Source organism: Dasypus novemcinctus, chromosome 5, assembly GCF_030445035.2.
Source record: "Dasypus novemcinctus isolate mDasNov1 chromosome 5, mDasNov1.1.hap2, whole genome shotgun sequence".
Taxonomy (NCBI): domain Eukaryota; kingdom Metazoa; phylum Chordata; class Mammalia; order Cingulata; family Dasypodidae; genus Dasypus; species Dasypus novemcinctus.
In genome coordinates this window covers 142,740,085-142,759,900 of record NC_080677.1, presented here as the reverse complement: position 1 = coordinate 142,759,900, position 19,816 = coordinate 142,740,085, and the positions used below count along the sequence as shown (strand labels likewise).

General features: G+C 31.7%; 1 protein-coding gene across 50 annotated transcripts in view; it reads right to left on the bottom strand.

Annotated features, from left to right (window-relative positions):
- ZMYND11 (zinc finger MYND-type containing 11) overlaps window positions 1-19,816 on the bottom strand; it is a 135,138-nt gene that overhangs the window by 44,619 nt on the left and 70,703 nt on the right. For 18 of the 50 annotated variants that reach the window (XM_004454044.5, XM_071215411.1, XM_071215413.1 and 15 more), the window contains one exon: window positions 12,501-12,660. In XM_004454044.5, the coding sequence (XP_004454101.1) occupies window positions 12,501-12,660 (160 nt within the window). Of the gene's footprint in view, window positions 1-2,163; window positions 2,326-5,020; window positions 5,066-9,917; window positions 10,400-10,582; window positions 10,640-12,500; window positions 12,661-19,816 lie in introns of those variants that run through there. The other 32 variants (XM_004454039.5, XM_071215396.1, XM_071215395.1 and 29 more) reach the window with 4 other exon arrangements.

Genomic DNA, 19,816 nt, shown 5'->3' with positions numbered 1-19,816 from the left:
GTTTTGACAGCTTGTTTCTAAAAAACCAATCAACCACAAATTTCACCTTAAAGGTATTTAAAATTCCATTAGAATTCAAGGTCATCATTATTCCTTCTCCCAGGAAAGGAATTCTTGGCATTTCTTATCATTTTCTTTAAAAACTATTTAAAACAATAGAATAGACCTAACACCAAAATAGCTGTTTCTTTGGAAGTTTTTTAAAAGTTCAAGATAAAACTCCCCATCTTCAACTAAAAAAATAGGCTTTAATGAGCCTTACATAAAAGTAGCTCATAGGCTATAAAATGAATATTTAACTCAAGACTTGTATTGACTCACAGCATCATTTTAGTACACATAATTGTACCACTGTGTGAAATATTTAAATCGAAAAAGACAAAAGGAAAATCAAGGAGAAGAAAAGGATAGGATAAGCCAAGGTTCACTGTGGCTATCATGTTTCTGTGTAAACCAAGCACCACTCTGAAGTTAAAAAAAAAAAAAACATAGTAAATAGAATCAGACAAAACTTGGTAATGAATTCTGGTGGAAGATGTATGATACATTTTTTTTCAAAGGTTTAATTGTTTGATATCCATTCTTAATATAAGAAATATAAAACATCTGCAGTGAAATTTAACTCATCCTCAAAAATCCCAGTGTTTTTGTTTAAATTTTATCACCAAAATAAGAACTAAATATTAAATAGTCATGGCAGAAAAGAGGCAGGTGTATTCAGAATTATAATTCCTAAATTCCAATGATTCCATATGATACCTCAATTTGATTAATGACACTGCCTCTCAATTTTATCTCTTTCTTTTTAGTACTGAAATGTTCATTTTTAAGATCTCATTAATTCTTTACTTCCTGTAGTAAATTTTTTTAGCAGAAAACAGGAAAGGATATGTGTGTGTTTAATCTGCATTAATCTCAAAACCAAAATCATGAGCATAAAACACAAACATTAATGCATATGCTTTGCTTTGTGAATACTTAATACCACTGAGTATGCTAATTTCTTCTAGACTTCACAGAGAGGTACAGATTAAAACTGATACGAATATATTCAGATTTAGGGACTTATCTAGCAGTTAAGCAAATGACTAATTTTTAAATGCTATCCCAACTGTCTGCCAATTGGAATATGAATAGTAGTGACAGAAAGATTAAGTATACTTAGGTAATACAAAACCATAGTTACCGAAGTAAGACTAGCATGTATATTGTACTTCGTTTATGCTGGCAGGAAATTTTTGACTTATGTTAAACAGGAGGGAAAGTATGAAGACAAAACTTAATAAATGAACATTTAAGTACTCAAACACTACAAGGCATATTTACTAACTGAACTCATGAGTAATATGGACAATTTGCATGATTCCAAATAAATATTTTAATAATTGCAAGTATACAACAATAGAAGTTGCAGTCAAATAATTCCTTATTTAACACTACCAATGCCATATTTAATGTAGTATTTAGTCATCACGCTTCACTCATATACACAGACAAACCACATTCTGCAACCAACAAGCACAGCATGTATACTTTTTAATGGGGAAAATGAATGAAAATAATTGTGGAAAGTGACTATTTTACCTACTTCATTTTGCTTTAAATAAAGTAATCCAAAATCTTTATATACAGTTGTTCCATCCCTCCACCCTCCAAATAAAATATAAGTAAAAAATAAACTAATTCATGATATGACAAAAATAAAGGCAACATTACATGGATATAAAATGGGAAATAGATAAAGAATGTTTCCAACAATGTGCCTTTTGCTAACTGTTTTCTAAATAGTATAAATTTTGCAGTTACTGTGAAGTATATAGTAAACAGATCTTGGTATAGTATAGTATTTCTTGCTTTCCATAGGCTATCCATTAAAGTAGTCACATAATCCAGAGGCAGGTATATTAGTAAGGGAAAAGAGTATATTTTTATGTGATTGAAACTTTCTAAAATCCATATGGATAATACCCTGAAATATGTTATGTGTTCTGGGATATCCATTTTTGAGTTCTCTGTATACATTTATCATCATTTCAGTAGATTACCCCCACCCTCCAGTACTTTAGCCATTAACCTGGCAAGACCACCTGGGATATCTTTGTGATGCTATTATTAATTAATTTCAACCCTCTAACCAGCACATTAAAGCTCATAGGTACTCACCCTGCAAACTGGGCACTGCCAGTGACTACTGCTGTCTCTAAGCCTGAACTCATCAGACAAACACTTGGAATGATACACACGAAAACACAGGTCACATATCAACACCTCTCCAGGCAAATGGCATTCAAAACAATACCAGTCATGATTTTCTGTTTCCCAGTCCTACAAAAAATACAAAATAATTTGGTATGACATTTTGTCAATATCTGCAATGACTAAGAACAAAATTGAAACTAAAGTCCATCAGATATTAGGCATTAAATACAATTTTAGACATTTCTGTGTTAAACCAAGAGGGAACAAAATACCTAGAAATTTACTTCTTTAAATTTTTAATTCTTTTCTAAACACTGTTAATATTCAGAGATGTCATAAAAGATCTGATAGCAAAACCAGTCCAAAATGAAATAAGTCCAAATCCAATCCCAGTTCTAACATAATCTTTCATCTTTTACATAGCCAATGGCATAATTTCTTCAGTAAACTGAATATACTAAACCAACTTATAACTTAGTGTTTCAACTAAAAAGACCTCTGATTTATTCTGCCTTTCAAAAATATATAATAATAAATACTTAGCACACTGTGGGAACAGAGAGAATAGTAATAAATGGTGATGTTCACTATTCTTATCTCATCCATGGTATTGGATGCTTTATTGAAAAGAACCATTAGTCAGAATGTTCGTGTTCTGATAAGTAGTCAAGTTTTCAGGGTCTGTTGAATTTGGAAAAATAAACTGAAAATGTGAAACCAAAGGTTTAGTCACATTCTCCAAAGGACATTAGGATAAAAACAAAAAGAAAGTAGGTTTATTTTCTTATTGGGGCTATTCCTGTACATAAAAGAACATGACTGCACATACACAGCACAGGTGTTCTTCGACAGTTTCTTTTTTTTTACACATTTTTTTTCTACAGTCAATACTATTTAAATATAAGCAGGAAGACTTGTACGTTTTCTTAATTTACAAATTCATTTTTCAATAATATCACTCTTAGTTTTTAATGATAACTACCTGTGTTAAGAGTGATTAATTTCAGCCATATTTAATAGATGTGGTCACCAAATGAACCAAGTGAAAATCCACATTTAGTAAAATAGAAGTTTTTCCAATGGGACTCCTGAAATTCCAAACTTGGACTCCACCATAATTTTTCTTTTTATAAAACACTATCTACACTCTTTCCAAGGCTAAATAGCTTTCTTGTTTTCTTTGATGTCAATATAATTCCAATAAATGGGCTTCTATATAGCACGCATTTAATAAGCAGTCATTTATTTTTAAATCCTAAAGTTCAAATGTATCACTGCTTGACCATATCCAGTGTCATTACTGAGTCCTTCCAAAAGGAAGAGATTCGCTAATGTTCCAAAATTCATGTCTCCCAACCCACATCCCAAGTCATGGCTAAACAGTACTTAAGTTAATATTCTTAAAAAATGTAAACTTTGGTTTACTTTATATTAAGAAATTGGTGGTCTTTAGCAACTACAGTAATTTTTTTAAAAGGCATGACCATTTTTAGGTATTTGCTACACCTGTTTATACTCTGAAAAGTCACTTTGGTGGAGTAATTTCAGTTGGACTGCTTAAAAACCATGAAATATTGATTTGACCTAAGACCCTACTCTATGCATGGTAGAAAACATCTACCCCACAAAGTGTTATGTAGTGGCACCATATATACATGACATATATAAGTGTGGTGGTTGGCTCTATTATAATAAGTCATTGGTGTATCCCATCAGATGGATCATATGTGAGTTGCATTTTAGTTATTTTAATTTTTGTATCAATAATTGTTGATAAACTAGGTTTCAGTGGACATAAGATACCTTGATCTATTTTTTAATTTACAGAATTCTTTCCAAGTTTAAAACAAAGTATTTCAGAATATCTTTCTCATAGCTGTCCAGAAACATAGTAAAATATTTTGATGGCTTAAATTTGACTCATTGTTAAACAACAGAAACTGCCATCTTTCATCACTTGAATTTTTTACATTCCTTTCCATAATTCATCTTCATGTGATGATCAAATTGGTAGTTATTAGGTTAAGAAAAGGAAGCACGAGAATATAATTTTAGTGCATAGTTCTAGCTTCTTCATATTACCTCCTTTCTCTTCCCATCTCTCCTTTTTCCCCATCATCCACCCATGAAAGGAAGATGCAATGGATCTTTCTTATATGGAGTATTTAATCCTAGACTTAGATTTTCTTAACAATTACCCATGAAAATATAATTCAAATGAAGTAAATGTAGAGAAACTCTTAGATATATATTCGTATACCACTAACTCCATAACCTGACATAAAAGAAAATATGGGCTGAGGAATGTATGTGCTGTTCATTCTTTTAATTACTGTAATAGCTGTTTACTATGGGATATATGAAACATGCAAAAGTTGAAAAGTTCTTAGCCCTTAAATCCAGGAAACAATTTTCTGAGCAGTAAATGATACAGACATGTTTACTATACTTAGAGTTAGCTACAATTTGTCTTTTAGTAAGTAGAATTTATTTATATAGTGCTTTTGACTAATCTTCAAAATGTATGCCAACAAGCTAAGTTTGTATTTTTATTGGATGCCACCAGATGTCATCAGTTACTCTAGTTACAACCTGAATAAGAGCTAATGTGAAATGCCACTTCCAATACAAGAAAGCTATTATAAAGCAAACCTACTAACACAAAATTCAAAACTTAAAGCAATGTAAAGACAGTATGCTTTTAACAAAGACTACTAGCAAGAGTTAACTAAGCTAGCCTAAAGTAGGATAGAAATGTAATACAAAAAAAAAAAAAAAAAAGGCAGAATTAAAGTCAAATAACATTGCAAAATTAGTTCACCTTGTTTGGGGTTGCTGTCCTGGAGAAAGGCTGCATACTGTAGGCCTTTCAAAATAAAAACAAAATAATCTTGGTCTCTCTACTACAACTTTGCTCAATATCAGGCAATACACAGGGCTAAAGGGATTTTACACATGGTTAAACTGTTTATTATTGCTATACAACTTATATTATTTTGCAGATACCAGTTGATAATCTATTAATGGGCTAATCGTTAATGAAAAGACAGCAGCATGCAAACTTAAGAATTGTTACTAGTTTGAGGAAACTTTTCACACTAATATGAAAGCTATAAGTGGACATGAGAGAAAAATCTTTCCAGGAACTCATGTGCCATGAATCCTATGATAGAAAAATATTTTATTAACAAATAAATTTGGTGCCATTATAAATTTGCACAAGACCATGAATATATGTTTTATAGATCTCAAACTGGCTCGAGCTAGATTTTTTAAAAAAGGAATGATAAATGTGAGAGTGGTAAACTCAGTACTTCACTACAAGTATAAAATTTATACTTGGCTGTCTTCAGAATCTAGTAGAAAAAAAATCCTAACAACCAGCAGGAGCCTACTTATCTAACTCTTTGTCATACTTTAGAGCATTTGGTTAAGATCATCAGCTCAGGAGCCAGACTGCTTCAAATCTTAGATCTAGTTGTATAATCTGGGACAAAACACTTACTCTGTGTATCATTTTCTATCTATAAAAGGAACAAAATAGTACTAGGTTATAAGGTTTTGTAACGATCAAATGAGTTAATACGTATAAAGTATTTAGAAGAATGTCTGGTACAATGTAAACATAGCGTTAGTGTTATGATTATCCATTTGCTATAGTGTACAAGACAGGGATCGACTAAGTCACAAAATGATAAAACATATATGCATTTCTTTTCCAGGCACTTTAAAATTCATTATCTCATTTTACTCTCACCATTTCTCTAAGTTAGAACAAGATATATTATTAACTCTGGTTGAGAGAGAAAACTGAAGCAGAAACAGTTGTTCATAGTCATGTAGCAAGCACTTAAGTGAAAAACTATGTCTTCTAAATTATAATCCATCATGATCAGTAATTCAAAAGATTTTAATTTTTGAAGTAATTTCTTATTTCTGTTTGAGCATTTAAATATTATACTACCAAATATATATTTAATATGGTATTTTAGTGTAGATACAATGTAAAATTAATTCTCTACAATTCCAGGTTTAGATTAATTCTATTAATAAATTCAGTTAACCATTAGGAGGTAGGAATTTGATAATTAAATATTTCTAATAATTTTAAATATTTTGTAATTAAAAATCCTGAACAGCGAAACAGAATTTAGAAAAAGAAAAAAAAGAAAGAACTCACGCACGCACACAATCTATATAAGCTAAAGAGTATGGCACGATAGCATGGTCCAAAAATATTTTATTGAATAAAACAGAAATTCTTAACTAAAACAAGAATAATTTCTGAGAATCAAGTGTGTATATTACAGTTTGAATGCATATAGAAACACAGTATTATTGGTTTCTAATTAATAACCACCAAAAGTTTACTTAATAAGTAATTATTTATATTTTTGTAACCAGGCAGTTATTGGATATTTGGAAGGCATGTGTGTTTCTACACATAATTAAGTTCAATAAAAAAAAACATAATTCACATTTTTAATAATTCAGCAGTATCCAAGGGTCACTTTGCATTTAAGGCATTTAAAGTATTTAAAACATGATTAATTTATGATTATTATTGTAGTAAGAGAAAGGCAAAGTTTTAAAATTTTAGAAACAACTCTTACTCTACTATGCTATATTTATGAAAGGAGGTTGAGAGAATAAAGCTCAGTTTTAATTTAGCAGGCCTCTCAATATTTTTCTCAAGAACACAGCAAGGGAATCACTTCTTGCCATGGATTGCTTATGGTGTTTTTTTCTGAAAAACAATGCCACAAATTTCAATATTATCTATCTAAAAGTTGTCAGCTTCACTAAATTATAAGAATTATATCAATATAAACTTCTTTCAGACTAGACATTTTGGATTGGCAAAAGCAGATGATGACAGGGATAAAAAAGTATTTCTCCTGCCCCATTGTAAATTAAGATTTAAGCCCATTTATCCCCAATATAATATGCTCTCTTTAAGAAAACACAAAATTTATATTTTCATTAATTATGCTCTTTTTAAAAGCTGTCAAAAATCCTAAATAAACAAGAAAAATTCTTGTTATGCCTACTCTAAAAATGATATGAGACACAGGCAGTACAAACTAGATTATGTGAAAAGAAAATACTCAAATTGAAGGTTCAGAAGAAACAAGACCTGAATTCATGTTTACAGTTACTCTTGAATCATAAGCAGCAAAACAAACTGGTAACATTCTAAACAAAAATGTAAATGTAAGCTATGTTTCTTAAACTGATACATTATATATATATATATATATATATATATATATATATATATATATATATATATATATATGGGGTTTTTTTGTTTTTTTTTTTTTACAGAGGCACTGGGGATTGAACCTGCGACCTCATATATGGGAAGCACTCATTCAACCACAGAGCTACATACACCCTCTCCCCATGATGCATTATTTTTGTACTGACAATTGTGAAAGAAAATATGAGACCATAGTTGGTATGTAACTAAAGGGAGAAGTAGTTCTATAGAAAATATTAGGTTTTATATTTTTAATTCATCTTCAACACTGATGACCAAATTATTTACTGTCAGACCAACAATATGCTGTCAAATAAAAGGGGTAGAGTCATAGCTTTGTGCAGGGGAGCATGAATAAAGTTGAAAGTCACCAGATAAATAATATTAACTGCCCCAGCTTCAAAACCCATGTTTGATACGTTTTATTTACAAATAATTCATAATTCAAGGCTACTTCCCTGACTATAGCACATCAAATAATTTTGTAATATATTCCTAGGTTGAAGTAAATAACTCTTTTAAAATTGTCACTATTTTTAGTATTTTATGAATTAAGAGTTTAACTCAAACAGATTAATTTATATTTATTACAAAAGGAGCTATTAGTATCAAACTTAAGCACGTAAAAAGGTAAAATTCTGAAGAAATATACTTCACAATTTGTAAAAATAAAAGGGGTGAAATATTGTGAAAAAATATGAATCAGATATAACCATCCATTTCTGTTTCTTTAAAGCATCAGATGATAAAGCAGTTTGTGAGAACAGGTAGATTTCTTTTAAAAAAATTAAAATTAAAGAAAAAAGCTGTGATATAATAAAATGTTGAATGGCCAAACATCAGAAAATTTTACTTTTACTTTGTGTCCTGGTTTATTGGCCTATAATTTCAAAAGCTAAGAAAACTTTTTTTTTCTGTTCACCTTTAAAAGAATTATTTGGCTCCTGTGAGTAAATATTAATGACATACTCATCTGGAAGTTAAAGATGATCACAGAAAATTTACAGGAGTGTTTCCCAGGTTCAGCAAGCTTGTAATTTAAAAAATTGGCTGTTACATATGCAACATATGTAACATAAGGTTTACTGACTAATTTAAGCAAACTTTAAAACTGGGAGTAGACTTTTAATTAACTACTTTTTTCCTTCTACCATCTCAAATAGACATATTTAAATTATCACCACGAAGGTACTTATTTGTTGCCTAATTTTACCATCGTTTGTCAAAATGGAGAATACATAGGGTTGAAAATGATGATTGAGACCACCATTTCAAAATGTCTAAAAATCACTCCAATCTAGTAGATGGAACTTTAAAACAATAGAGGCCCCTACCTGAGACTTAGTAATATATAGGCTTCCTCTTAAACAGATTATAGATAATTATAGTTCTTAAGCTTTTATTAAATGATTTCTGAGATTTAATAAAAATAATGTTCAAGATTTGTATATTTTTCAGTTTTAACAAGTTTTTAAAAATTAGCATTCGAAAAAGGTAGCTGAGGTAGAATAAAAATGTAATATAAACAAACTCTTTGGTGTTTAAAACTCTATCAACTACGGTCAAGTGGCATAAAGAAAACTAAACTCTTGTCTGCCTTCTCTTCCTCAACATAATTTTGGAAATAAGACAACTAGAGTCTAGCCTCTTCACCAATATAAGGTATATCTCAGGGGATATAATTTGAGGAACTTAAGAAGAAAAATTAAAAATTTCCCCCACTTCTGAGAAGACAGCTGCTATTTTTCAGAGGCTAAAGAAGGGGGGAAAAAAGTAAAGCTTTAATATCCATTTATAAAATGACAGAAGTGCCTGAGTAAAGAATATTTTAAATTTTGATTTAAAAATTTAAAAACAAATCATTGAAAACATTCTATTAACCTTTCCTTCCTAAGGCCATATATATATTTTTTCCTCTTTTGATACTGAGACAGAAAATAAACAAGATGAATAAAAACAATTTAAAAACTCAGTTTTTAGAGACATCAAAATGATTTATACCATATACAAGGTGATAAAACTAAAAGATTGTCCCATATTCAAATGCTGGTCTGCCTTTATGAAAAGGTGCTCCTCCATGAGACATTCTTCTTATTTACTGGTTTTGTTAGAATAAAATACTTTATTGTCATATGCTAGAGAAATGTTGCACAAATATACAACATATAATGTCTGTGATGGGAATGGTAACTCCTATGTTGCATAGTTCACAATTGGCACCACTAAACAAGGCAGCTCTACCTGCACGGACCATATAGTTAACACAAATACATGAAGCAAGCTACAAGTAGGACGCCTGTATTGTGAACAAGCATAGCATATGGTTAATTAATATACTTCTAAAGAATTATTAGGGCATAAAAATTATAATACATATACATATGAAGCCAGGGGGCTTCAACAGCCAAGTTAATGAGATACACATATGATTAATTTCATTATTTTATAGCTATACCTTAAATAAAAATCCAGTATTTTACAGGAAAACTTCTTTACAAATGTCTGTGTGCTTGAGGATAAAGGTTGAAGAAAAAGACCATGGAAAGAAATTTTGCTTATACAGTTAATAAGAAATTTGTGTGCTTTTGCTATATTATAATAGTCATTTCCTATTTTAAGCATATTTATTTCCTGGTAAAAAATTTGCTTTGAGTATATGATTATATGCTATATATAGATAATCTCATTTACTCCCTAAAACAATCAAATAATTAGATATTAATATTCTCACATTACAGCTGAGGGACTGATGATCAGAAAGGTTAAAAAATTTCCTCAAGGTCACACAACTACATAAATGCTTGAAATGGATTGGAATCCCTGTCTATTAGAACATATAAGATCTTACCTCTTTCTACTACACTATATTGCATCTGAATTTTTAAAATTTACATATTTTATAAACTAGGCAAAATTTTAGTATACTTAATTGTACTTATATCATACATGTATTTTGAATGTAAAAATGTCTGTGAATAAGAACCAATCACAATAAAACCTGTACACTGGCTGATTGATTACACAGAAGATTTCACCTAGGAAAAAGAAACAACAAAATAGAAAAGCTATTATAAATATAAACACTAAAACATGTGAAAGTAAAAAAATAGGATACAGAACCTAATATTTTGGTGAACACATAATCTCATTAACTGCTTGTTGAATTAAACTGAACAAAGAAACTTCAACTTGAAGAGGAAGAAGGCATATGGAAAAGCACAAATCTAAAAAAGTAAGGAGAAATATAATCACAGAGAAGCAAAAGGACAAAGGCAAAAAAGTCAATCAGATGATTAAATTATGGATAATAACTCACACTGTCATGTCAACCTTGAGAGTGGCTTTTATGAACAATTGTACATAAGATCAACAAACCAAAACCACACTGTAAGTTGCACCTACTACTGGTTAATTCCAATATAAATCTCAGAAATGATCAGTATAGCCTTCTATACCAATTTAAAAATTTCTAATCATTTTTGGATGAGAAATTTTATATTATCTAGATTAATGCTGTTATGATTATTTTGAATATACATTAACCTTTCAATTATTCAGGGTTCCCCTACTTCAGATGTCTGATACAGATAAATTTATATTACTTGATATTATTCTTACTATATCCTAACCAAAAGTCTCTTCATTGGCCATAAAGCTTTACTTTCCTGTAAGGAAAGTCAACAGAAGAACTGTTCTGATGCAAACATTTTTACTTAACTTTTTCAATACGACTTCTAGTGCACAAACTAAATGATACCAATGAAATGAAACTTTTTTTCCCAGTGTTTTCTGTTTGTGGAAACTGTGAATTTTCTTTTCTGAAACTCTGAAGTAATAGCTTAAACTGACAAAAACAGTATTAAAACATAACAACTTTTCCAGTTTTATAATTTATCACAGCTGCTTCTTTGAACCAGCTCACTACCATGAACTATGTTTGTCAGTTTATTGCTCTCAGCTATGTGATAGTATGTGTTTGTAGGCTCAACTACTGTAAAACAAAAAAGAAAATACAATTCAAAGTTTCTGGAAAACTTTTCTACAAAGAACCAATTTTTAAGAGTTTTAAAGTTTTAGATTTTATAGAGAATTCATGATAAAACACTCTCAAAATATGCAGTTCTTAAATCTATTCCTTTAAAAACTACCAAGTAATCAACTATATTTGAAACCTATCACCTTAAATGAGTTTCTTTCTAAAAATTAAGATATTTCCAATCAATATATTAAAATATCAAAAGCAACTAAGTATGAAAGTAGAAACAATAACATGAAACCAGTCTTTACATAAGAAAAAATGTGCCCCAAGAAAACAGAATATTAAAATATCTTAACTTAAAAGATAAATCAAAATAAGAACTAGGTAAAAAATATAAAGAAAAACTTTGTCTTTTCTATTTGATTTCTGTTCCAGTGCCACAAAAATGGTTATAGTCATTAGATAAGATACTGGCCAGAGATGCCTAACATTTGGAACCCCTGTACTTTGCAACAAAATTCCAGTTGAAGCTTGGCTGTAGTTGCTGATGAAACTACAACTTAAAATAAGATTTTATAAGATAGTTTTATTCCTTTCAATCTGTCTAGAAGGTTTCAACATTATCTTGTGTTGAAACAATTTTTACTCAAATTTATTGAAACATTTTTTACTAAATTTATTTAGTAAATAAATATACTAAAATTTATTAATTTTGTGATAAGGGTTTTTGCTTTATTGATTAGTTTTAAGGTAACAGACAGGAAGAGCAGGCTTTTTTTTTTTTTTTAAGGAGGTACTGGGGATTGAACCAGGGACCTCATACATGTGAAGCACACACTCAACCACTGAGCTACACCTGCTCCACTAGGCTCTTTTTAAAAGTGACTTATCTCTTAAAGAATCAGTAAAAAGTATACCCAGTGTAGATTATTAATGTTAATACATAATGCTAAAGGGAAATATTAAACTTCTGAAAATGAATTTCTATAGATTATATCTAAATAATATTAAAAAAGTGAAAGTCAGCATCTCCAAATTTATCAAATAAAATATACTTACAATCTCATCTCCTGGCAACCAATATCCTTCTTGTTCAATACCAGCTTTAGAACCTTTGCAGCCCACTGTAAGAGTTTCAACAATAAGACCATCTTTCACAGCTAAGCTCAGCTGACGGGTGGTCTCTTTTGGATGCATACCGTGGACTCGAGACATATACCTGAACACAGAGGAAAAGCAAATTTTAAACTCCCTTAGTACTAGAAACTAAAATGAACAAAATAAGGAAATGGAGGCTATTTATGTTTTTTTTTATGACTTGTACTTAAGAGCACTCTGCTATTAAAAAAAAAAGGGGGAAAGAGTATTGAGTACTTAAAACTATTTTAAGTATCATAGTATTTCATCCCTAAATTCTAATCTGTATATTTAGAGTAATAATAGCTTCAAAATAGTTTCAAACCATCAAATATAAATCACTTAACATATTTTAGTGCTAACCTCTGGACAATTACTTCACTAACTTCCATTCTGCAGATAACAAATGTAGAATTTTATAATATCCAAAGGACCTTAGAATACGAAATACTTTTACTCAAAACATAAGAAAACAAAATACCAACAAAAATACCAGAATTACGGAAGAGGTTGACAACATGTAAGGAAAACAAGAATGCACATAGTGATCAATGAGGCAAAAATGTGATTTTAGTTAAATAAATATACTTTGAATTAGATCACTGAAACTTACAAGTTCTCTGACTTATAGGGAAATGACCTGTTTAAGGATAATATTTCAAACATACCTTGGAGCACAGAGAATAGTACATACTCTCTTGTATTTATCAATTATACTGAACTCATTTGAACAGTCTGGCACATTTGCTCCTAACAGTTTATTTTTTAAAGAAAGAAATTGTTAAAGATACCATTGAATCTGTACCATTTTTCATTATCCGCCAATCAAATTCCTCCTTCTCACACACATTTTATTTTATTTTTCAGTTAATTTCTAGCCAAAGAGTTCTTTGGATAGTAGTAAAAAAAATTTTGTGAGATAAATCAGGCTGGCCTCAGACTTCTCCAGAAAAACATTCCATGCTAGAAGACAGGGGAGTACTGCCTGTCAAGTCCTCAAAAAGTTTATATCCAAGTATCAAAGCAACAAATAAACAATTTTGAAATTTCAAGAACTTAGCATTGAAAAACCTTCTAAACTCAGAGAATGAACTTCAACAAATAAAACTAGGAAACCTTGGAAAAAGGACTAATTGTTAATAAAAGTAACCTTTACAACAAAAATATAAATGTTCCAAGCTATCTGAAGAAACTCATACAAAACATATTATGGGGAAGCAGATGTGGCTCAAGCAACTGGGCTCCCATCTACCTTATAGGAGGTCCAGGGTTCTATACCCAGGGCCTCCTGGTGAGGGCAAGCTGGCCCATGTGATGAGCTGACGCAGCAAGATGACACAACAAAAAGAGAAACAGAGGAGAGACAATAAGAGATGCAGCAAATCAGGGAGCTGAGGTGGCACAAGAAAGTGATCACTTCTCTCCCACTCTAGAAGGTCCCAGGATCGGTTCCTGGAGCCACCTAATGTGAATACATGCAGACACAGGAGAACACACAGCGAATGGACACAGACAGCAGACAATGGAGGGAGGGAGGAAAAATAAATTAAAAAACAAAAACCAACATATTATGTAGTGAACATAAAAACAACAAAAGAAAAAATAAAAAGAGAAAGCTTTTTAAATTCAGTGAGAGGACCAAGGCCAAGCATGTCTTTGTAATAAATACAAATTGGCCAAACACAATTTTAAAACAAAAAGACAGAAAAACAAAAAGACAAACAAAAAATATGCTGTAAACAGAAGACATACACTTTACTCAGAAAGACTGAAAAAAGAACGGGCAAAGACATATCATAAAAATGCATTCCAAATAAAGGAGGGATCAAACTGTACTTTATAGGATTTGGAATCCATGGAAAAAATCATCGAAACAAAACAGGCATTAGATTCTTATAAAGCAAAACTATAAAAAATAAAGGAGATAGCGACAAATACAGAATTATGAGATTTTAATTTACTTCTCTTCACAAAAGTTCTACTGGAAAAAATTAAGTATGGATTTAGAAGACCTACTAAATAAGACTTCATTAGACCCACTTAATGTATAAAATCTACTTAATGATTATTCTGAAACCAAAAGAATACCTCTTTAAGGTCCAAGAAACATTCACAATATTCATCACACAATCGGCCACAAGTAGATTCCAAAAGTGATACAGACCTTTGCTAGTCATAATAACCTCTCCTAAATAACCACTGGGCTAAAAAGATTATCTAAAAGTTACAAATAGCTAAATATAATGATGAAAACAGCTAAAGCTGTGCTTTTAAAAATCAAAAATGGTAGAACTAATATCCAAGAGCTCCTTCTTAAGGAAAAAGAAAATAGAGGTATAATCTAATCTAATCAAGAATTAAGGTTCACACCACACCAGGGGGCCAAGAGTGCCTACAACTGAAAGCAGGAGAATTACATCCAGCATCCATGTGGAATCTAAGCCCCCTCTTAATATAGATGTGGAGTGGACACAACCATTCTAAGGTCCACAGGATGGAGGAATAGAGTATGGATTAGAGTGGACTTACTGATATTCTATTCATGAACTATTGTGATTAGTAATCGAAGAAAATGTGGCATTGGGTGTGGAGAAAGTGGCCATGGTGGCTGCTGGGGTAGGGAGTAGGAGGAAGAGATGTGATATGGGGGCATTTTCAGGGGCTGGAGTTGTCCTGGGTGGTGCTGCAGGGAAAGTTACCGGACATTGTGTGTCCTTCCATGGCCCACTGGGTGGACTGTGGGAGAGTGTGGGCTTATGGGGTGGACCATTGACCATGAGGAGCAGCGGTGCTCAGATATGTATTCACCAAATGCAATGAATGTCTCATGATGATGGAGGAGGTTGTTATGGGGGGAGGAGTGGGGTTAGGGAGGGTATGGAAACCTCATATTTTTTTAATGTAACATTTAAAAAATAAAAAATAAAAAAAAGAAATTAGGGTTCAGAGCATTAACACAATAACTATAAACATGTCTATATGGACATAGTCAGAATAATCCTAAGCAACTACTTTGTTCAGTTCTGGGCAAATGTATTTGAAAACTAAGGTAAACACTGCAATTTTCTATAAAAATACAAATGACCAAAACTTGACCAGAGAAAAAATAGAATACTTAAAAAGGCCAGTTTCCAAAGAAATAAATAGAAAAGTTGGCAAGGTTTCCCCAGAAAAATACCAGGTAGGTTCATATTCAAAAGTAACTCTGTCAAACCTTTAATGACCAGATAACTCCAAGGCTATTTAAACACTTCCATTAGAAAAAAAGCAAGGAATCCAGCATAATAATGATAAAAAAAAAAAAACCCTACAAAAATAATAGAAAAGTAGGGTCCCATAGACATACTGATTTAAAAATCCTAAAGAAAATATTTGAATATGCAGGCTATAATGTTAAATATTAATATAATTTAATACTTACATATTAATAAAGTCAAATAGGTATTCCTATAGGTAATAAAAAGGCATTTAATAAAATTCAGGATCTGATCCCACAGAAAAGAGAAATGAATAAATACTCCTTAACCTGCTCACTACTATTCAAAGACATGTACTCCTACCACATTAACACTCTTCCAAAGGTAATAACTGGTAAGTTGAAAATGGGGAAAGAAATGAGGCATAAAAGTTTGTAAGGAGTTGAAATGATTATTTACAGAACATATATCTAGAAAACCCAAGAGAATCAACTGATAGTGTATTGTGAATAATGAAATCATTCAATAAATTCTTTAAGTACAAGCTAATATACTGAGACTAACAGCAGTCTATATACAAACCAAAAAAAAAAAAACACAAAAATTTAAAAAACCCAGGAAATTTAAAGGCAAAAAAAGATCTGGATTATTTACAACAGAAATAACAAAGATAAAATCCTTAATAATAAATAAAAGAAATGACAAGATCTGTAAGAAGAAAATTCTGTAATGCTATGGACACAAAAGACATGAGCAAACAGAAAGACATGCACAATATTGGATGAAAGACAATATAAATTCAAATTACCTCTAAAATAATTTAAATGCCAATATAAAAATAGATAAGGTTATTTTAAAGTTCTATAGAGAATTAAACAAGACTTGCCCAGGAAATTCTTTAAGAGTAAATCAGATATTAAATTTAAATTATAGTACCAAGATAACTAAAACACTGTGGTACTAGTGCATCAATAGGCAGACCCATGAAACAAAACATAAAACCCAGTAATAGAGCCAAATGTCTGTGAAGATTCTGATTATAATAAAAGTGGCATTTTAAATTAGTGGGGGAAGATTGATTAATCAATAAATGTGTTGGGACAACTGTTTAGCTATCTGGAAAAAAATATATGGATCTCTACCTTAGTCAATATTCATAAATACATTCTAGTTGGATTGAATTTAAGTATCAAAAACAAAACCACACAGGAAGCAGATTTGGCCCAAAGGACAGGACGTCTGCTGACCACATGAGAGGTCCAGGGTTCAAACCCAGGGCCTCTTGACCCATGTGATGAGCTGGCCCACGTGCAGTGCTGATGCGCGCAAGGAGTGCTGTGCCACGCAGGGGTGTCCCTAGCGTAGAGGAGCGTCACGCGTAAGGAGTGCGACCCGTAAGGAGAACCTCCCATCACAAAAAAAGTGCAGCCTGCCTGGGAATGGTGCCACACACAAGGAGAGTTGACGCAGCAAGACGTCCCAACAAAAAGAAACACAGATTCCAGGTGCTGCTGACAAGGATACAAGCGGACACAAAACATACATCAAATGGACACAGAAAGCAGACAACTGGGGGTGGGGGGGTGCGAAGGGGAAAGAAATAAAAATAAATAAATATATATTTTGTAAAACACAAAATTATTAGAAGGAAAACATTGGGGAGTAATCATGGTATGAGAAAAGCACTCCTAAGTATGAAACCAAAGCCAGAAATAATATAAGAGAAGGTTGATAAATCTACACAAATCCAGCAATCTCGCATAGCAAAAAACACTACCAAAGTTAAAATATAAATGAGAAGCTATGAAATATATTTTACCACCTATCATAAAAGACCTAACTTCCTAAATAAATAAAGAATTCCTATTAATAATAAAAACCATTAAGTAACATTTGTACCTGTCAAATTCATAAAGACAAAAGTGACAAGACTGCATTGGCTGGGTTGGGTTGGATGAGGAACATATTGCTGGTGGACTACAAATTAGTAATACTCCCATGGAGGCCGATTGGATAATATCTATCAAAAATAGTAGTCTGCATACCCTTAGATCAGTAATTCTACAAAGAATTTATCCTAGAAATAGACATGCGTGACATATGTACAAAAAGAAAACTCATTTTATCATTGTTGGGAGCAAAAAAATATTAGAAATAATCTAAATTTACATTTTAGGGACTAGTTAAATAATTTATAACATAACCATACTAATTATTATATAGTTATTTCAAGAAATGAAGCAGTTATAGGTGTTAAAATGACATAAGCTCTAACACATACAATGTGAAAAATTTTCTTAAAAATGTTATATAACTATCTTTGTATATACACAGAATACCCCCCAGAGGTAGTTTAAAAAACTGTTAAAAGAGGTTACCTCTGAGGGGAAGAACTGAGTGGCTAGGGAGAAAAGGAGTAGGAAGAATTTTTTTTTTCAAGTATGCCTATTGAACTTTTTTGGTGCATCCAGTAGCTTCCAAAACTTTTTACTTTAAAAAAGTGGGACTAGTTACCATTCCATCATCAATGTATGAAAGTTCCTTTCTCCCCACATAAACCTGCCAACCTTGGGCAAGTCCCTTGTCCTTTCTTTTACAAATTGTCTAGACTCTTCTTGGTCCTTTGCTCATCTATAATAATTCTGGAATCAGTTTTCCAAGACCCACGAAAAACACTATTGGAATTTTAATTAATTAGGGAATAATAAACATCATTAAGTCTTTCCACTGAGGTACTTGGTATATCTCCCTGTTTATATCTGCTATGCCCTCAAATTTTTATAATTTTTCTCTATAAAATTTTTGCATGTTTTCCCCCAGATATTTTTTTTTCTTTTGAAAACCTGATTTATTTTATATGATATTTTCTGGTTGGCAACTGCTGGCATATGTTTAGCAACCTTACTAAACTCTCTTTATTGGTTTGTCTGTAAAGTTAATTAGACTTGTCTTTTTCTTCTTGCACTGATTATGACTTCTAGCAAAATGCCCACCAGAGGTAGTAATAATGAGTACCAGTAATGAGGAGTCTGATTTCATTTATTGATATTTGCACTTTTAGGTCTCTTCCCCTTGTGCCCCACATTTGGGCACCCTGATAAGGAAGACCAGTGCTTCCTCCTTTGGGGTCAGTGGTAGATTCAAACCACCGGAGCCCCTGCTGGCATAAACCCTCACTCCAGTTCCACCCTCTAACCACAATTTAAAAAACCAGACAATTCTCCTTTCTTGGCTTTCTCAAGTCATTTCAGGCCTGCCCTGCTCTCCACAGAGACCTGTATTATGCAAGTAATAAACTTCTTCATACTGTCTTGGTCTGTGTGGAGTCATTGGTCTCCACTTCCAAACCAAACTTTGGATTGGTCCATCTGCCTCTACAGGTGACCATAACAGTATCCCTGTCTTGTTTCAGATTTTAAGGGGTTTATTATAATAGTTTACGATTAAACATATTTGTCAAAGGTTTGGGGAAAAATAGTTTATCTTTAGAAATTGATAAATATAAATACAAATATGGTTCTTGCTATAGGATTTTTGGTAGATATCATTTATCAAAGATGATCAAGAGAGAATATTGCTGAAGGATTAGTCCTAAGTAGAACATAAGGACACCGATAGAGGGGTGGGGAAAAAAGTCCTTCCTCCTAATTCTGTTAGACTCCAAGAATACAACAGCTGTGTGTGGATTCTTGTTTTCTGAGTGAAAAAATATGTATTCAGGCAAATTAGGATAAAAAGTAAGTGATCCAGTATGTATTAAAAGTGTTGTCTAAAGGCTAAAACATGTTCATTATTTTAAGAGTTGTTGTATTTGCATTTGAAATTTCTTCAACTAGGTACTGTTTACTTCCCTACTTAAGGTCTTAGAATCACAGACTCTATTTGATGATTTATATGCAGCCGCAGCTAGAAAACTTTAGGTACCGCTTACTGCTCTAGCCCAGCAAGTGGGAGCAGATGACAGATGTCACATCAGTGCCTGGCATAAAATTGGTATTCAATTGCATAAAGTTGGAATTCAAATACCTGTTGAACATATAA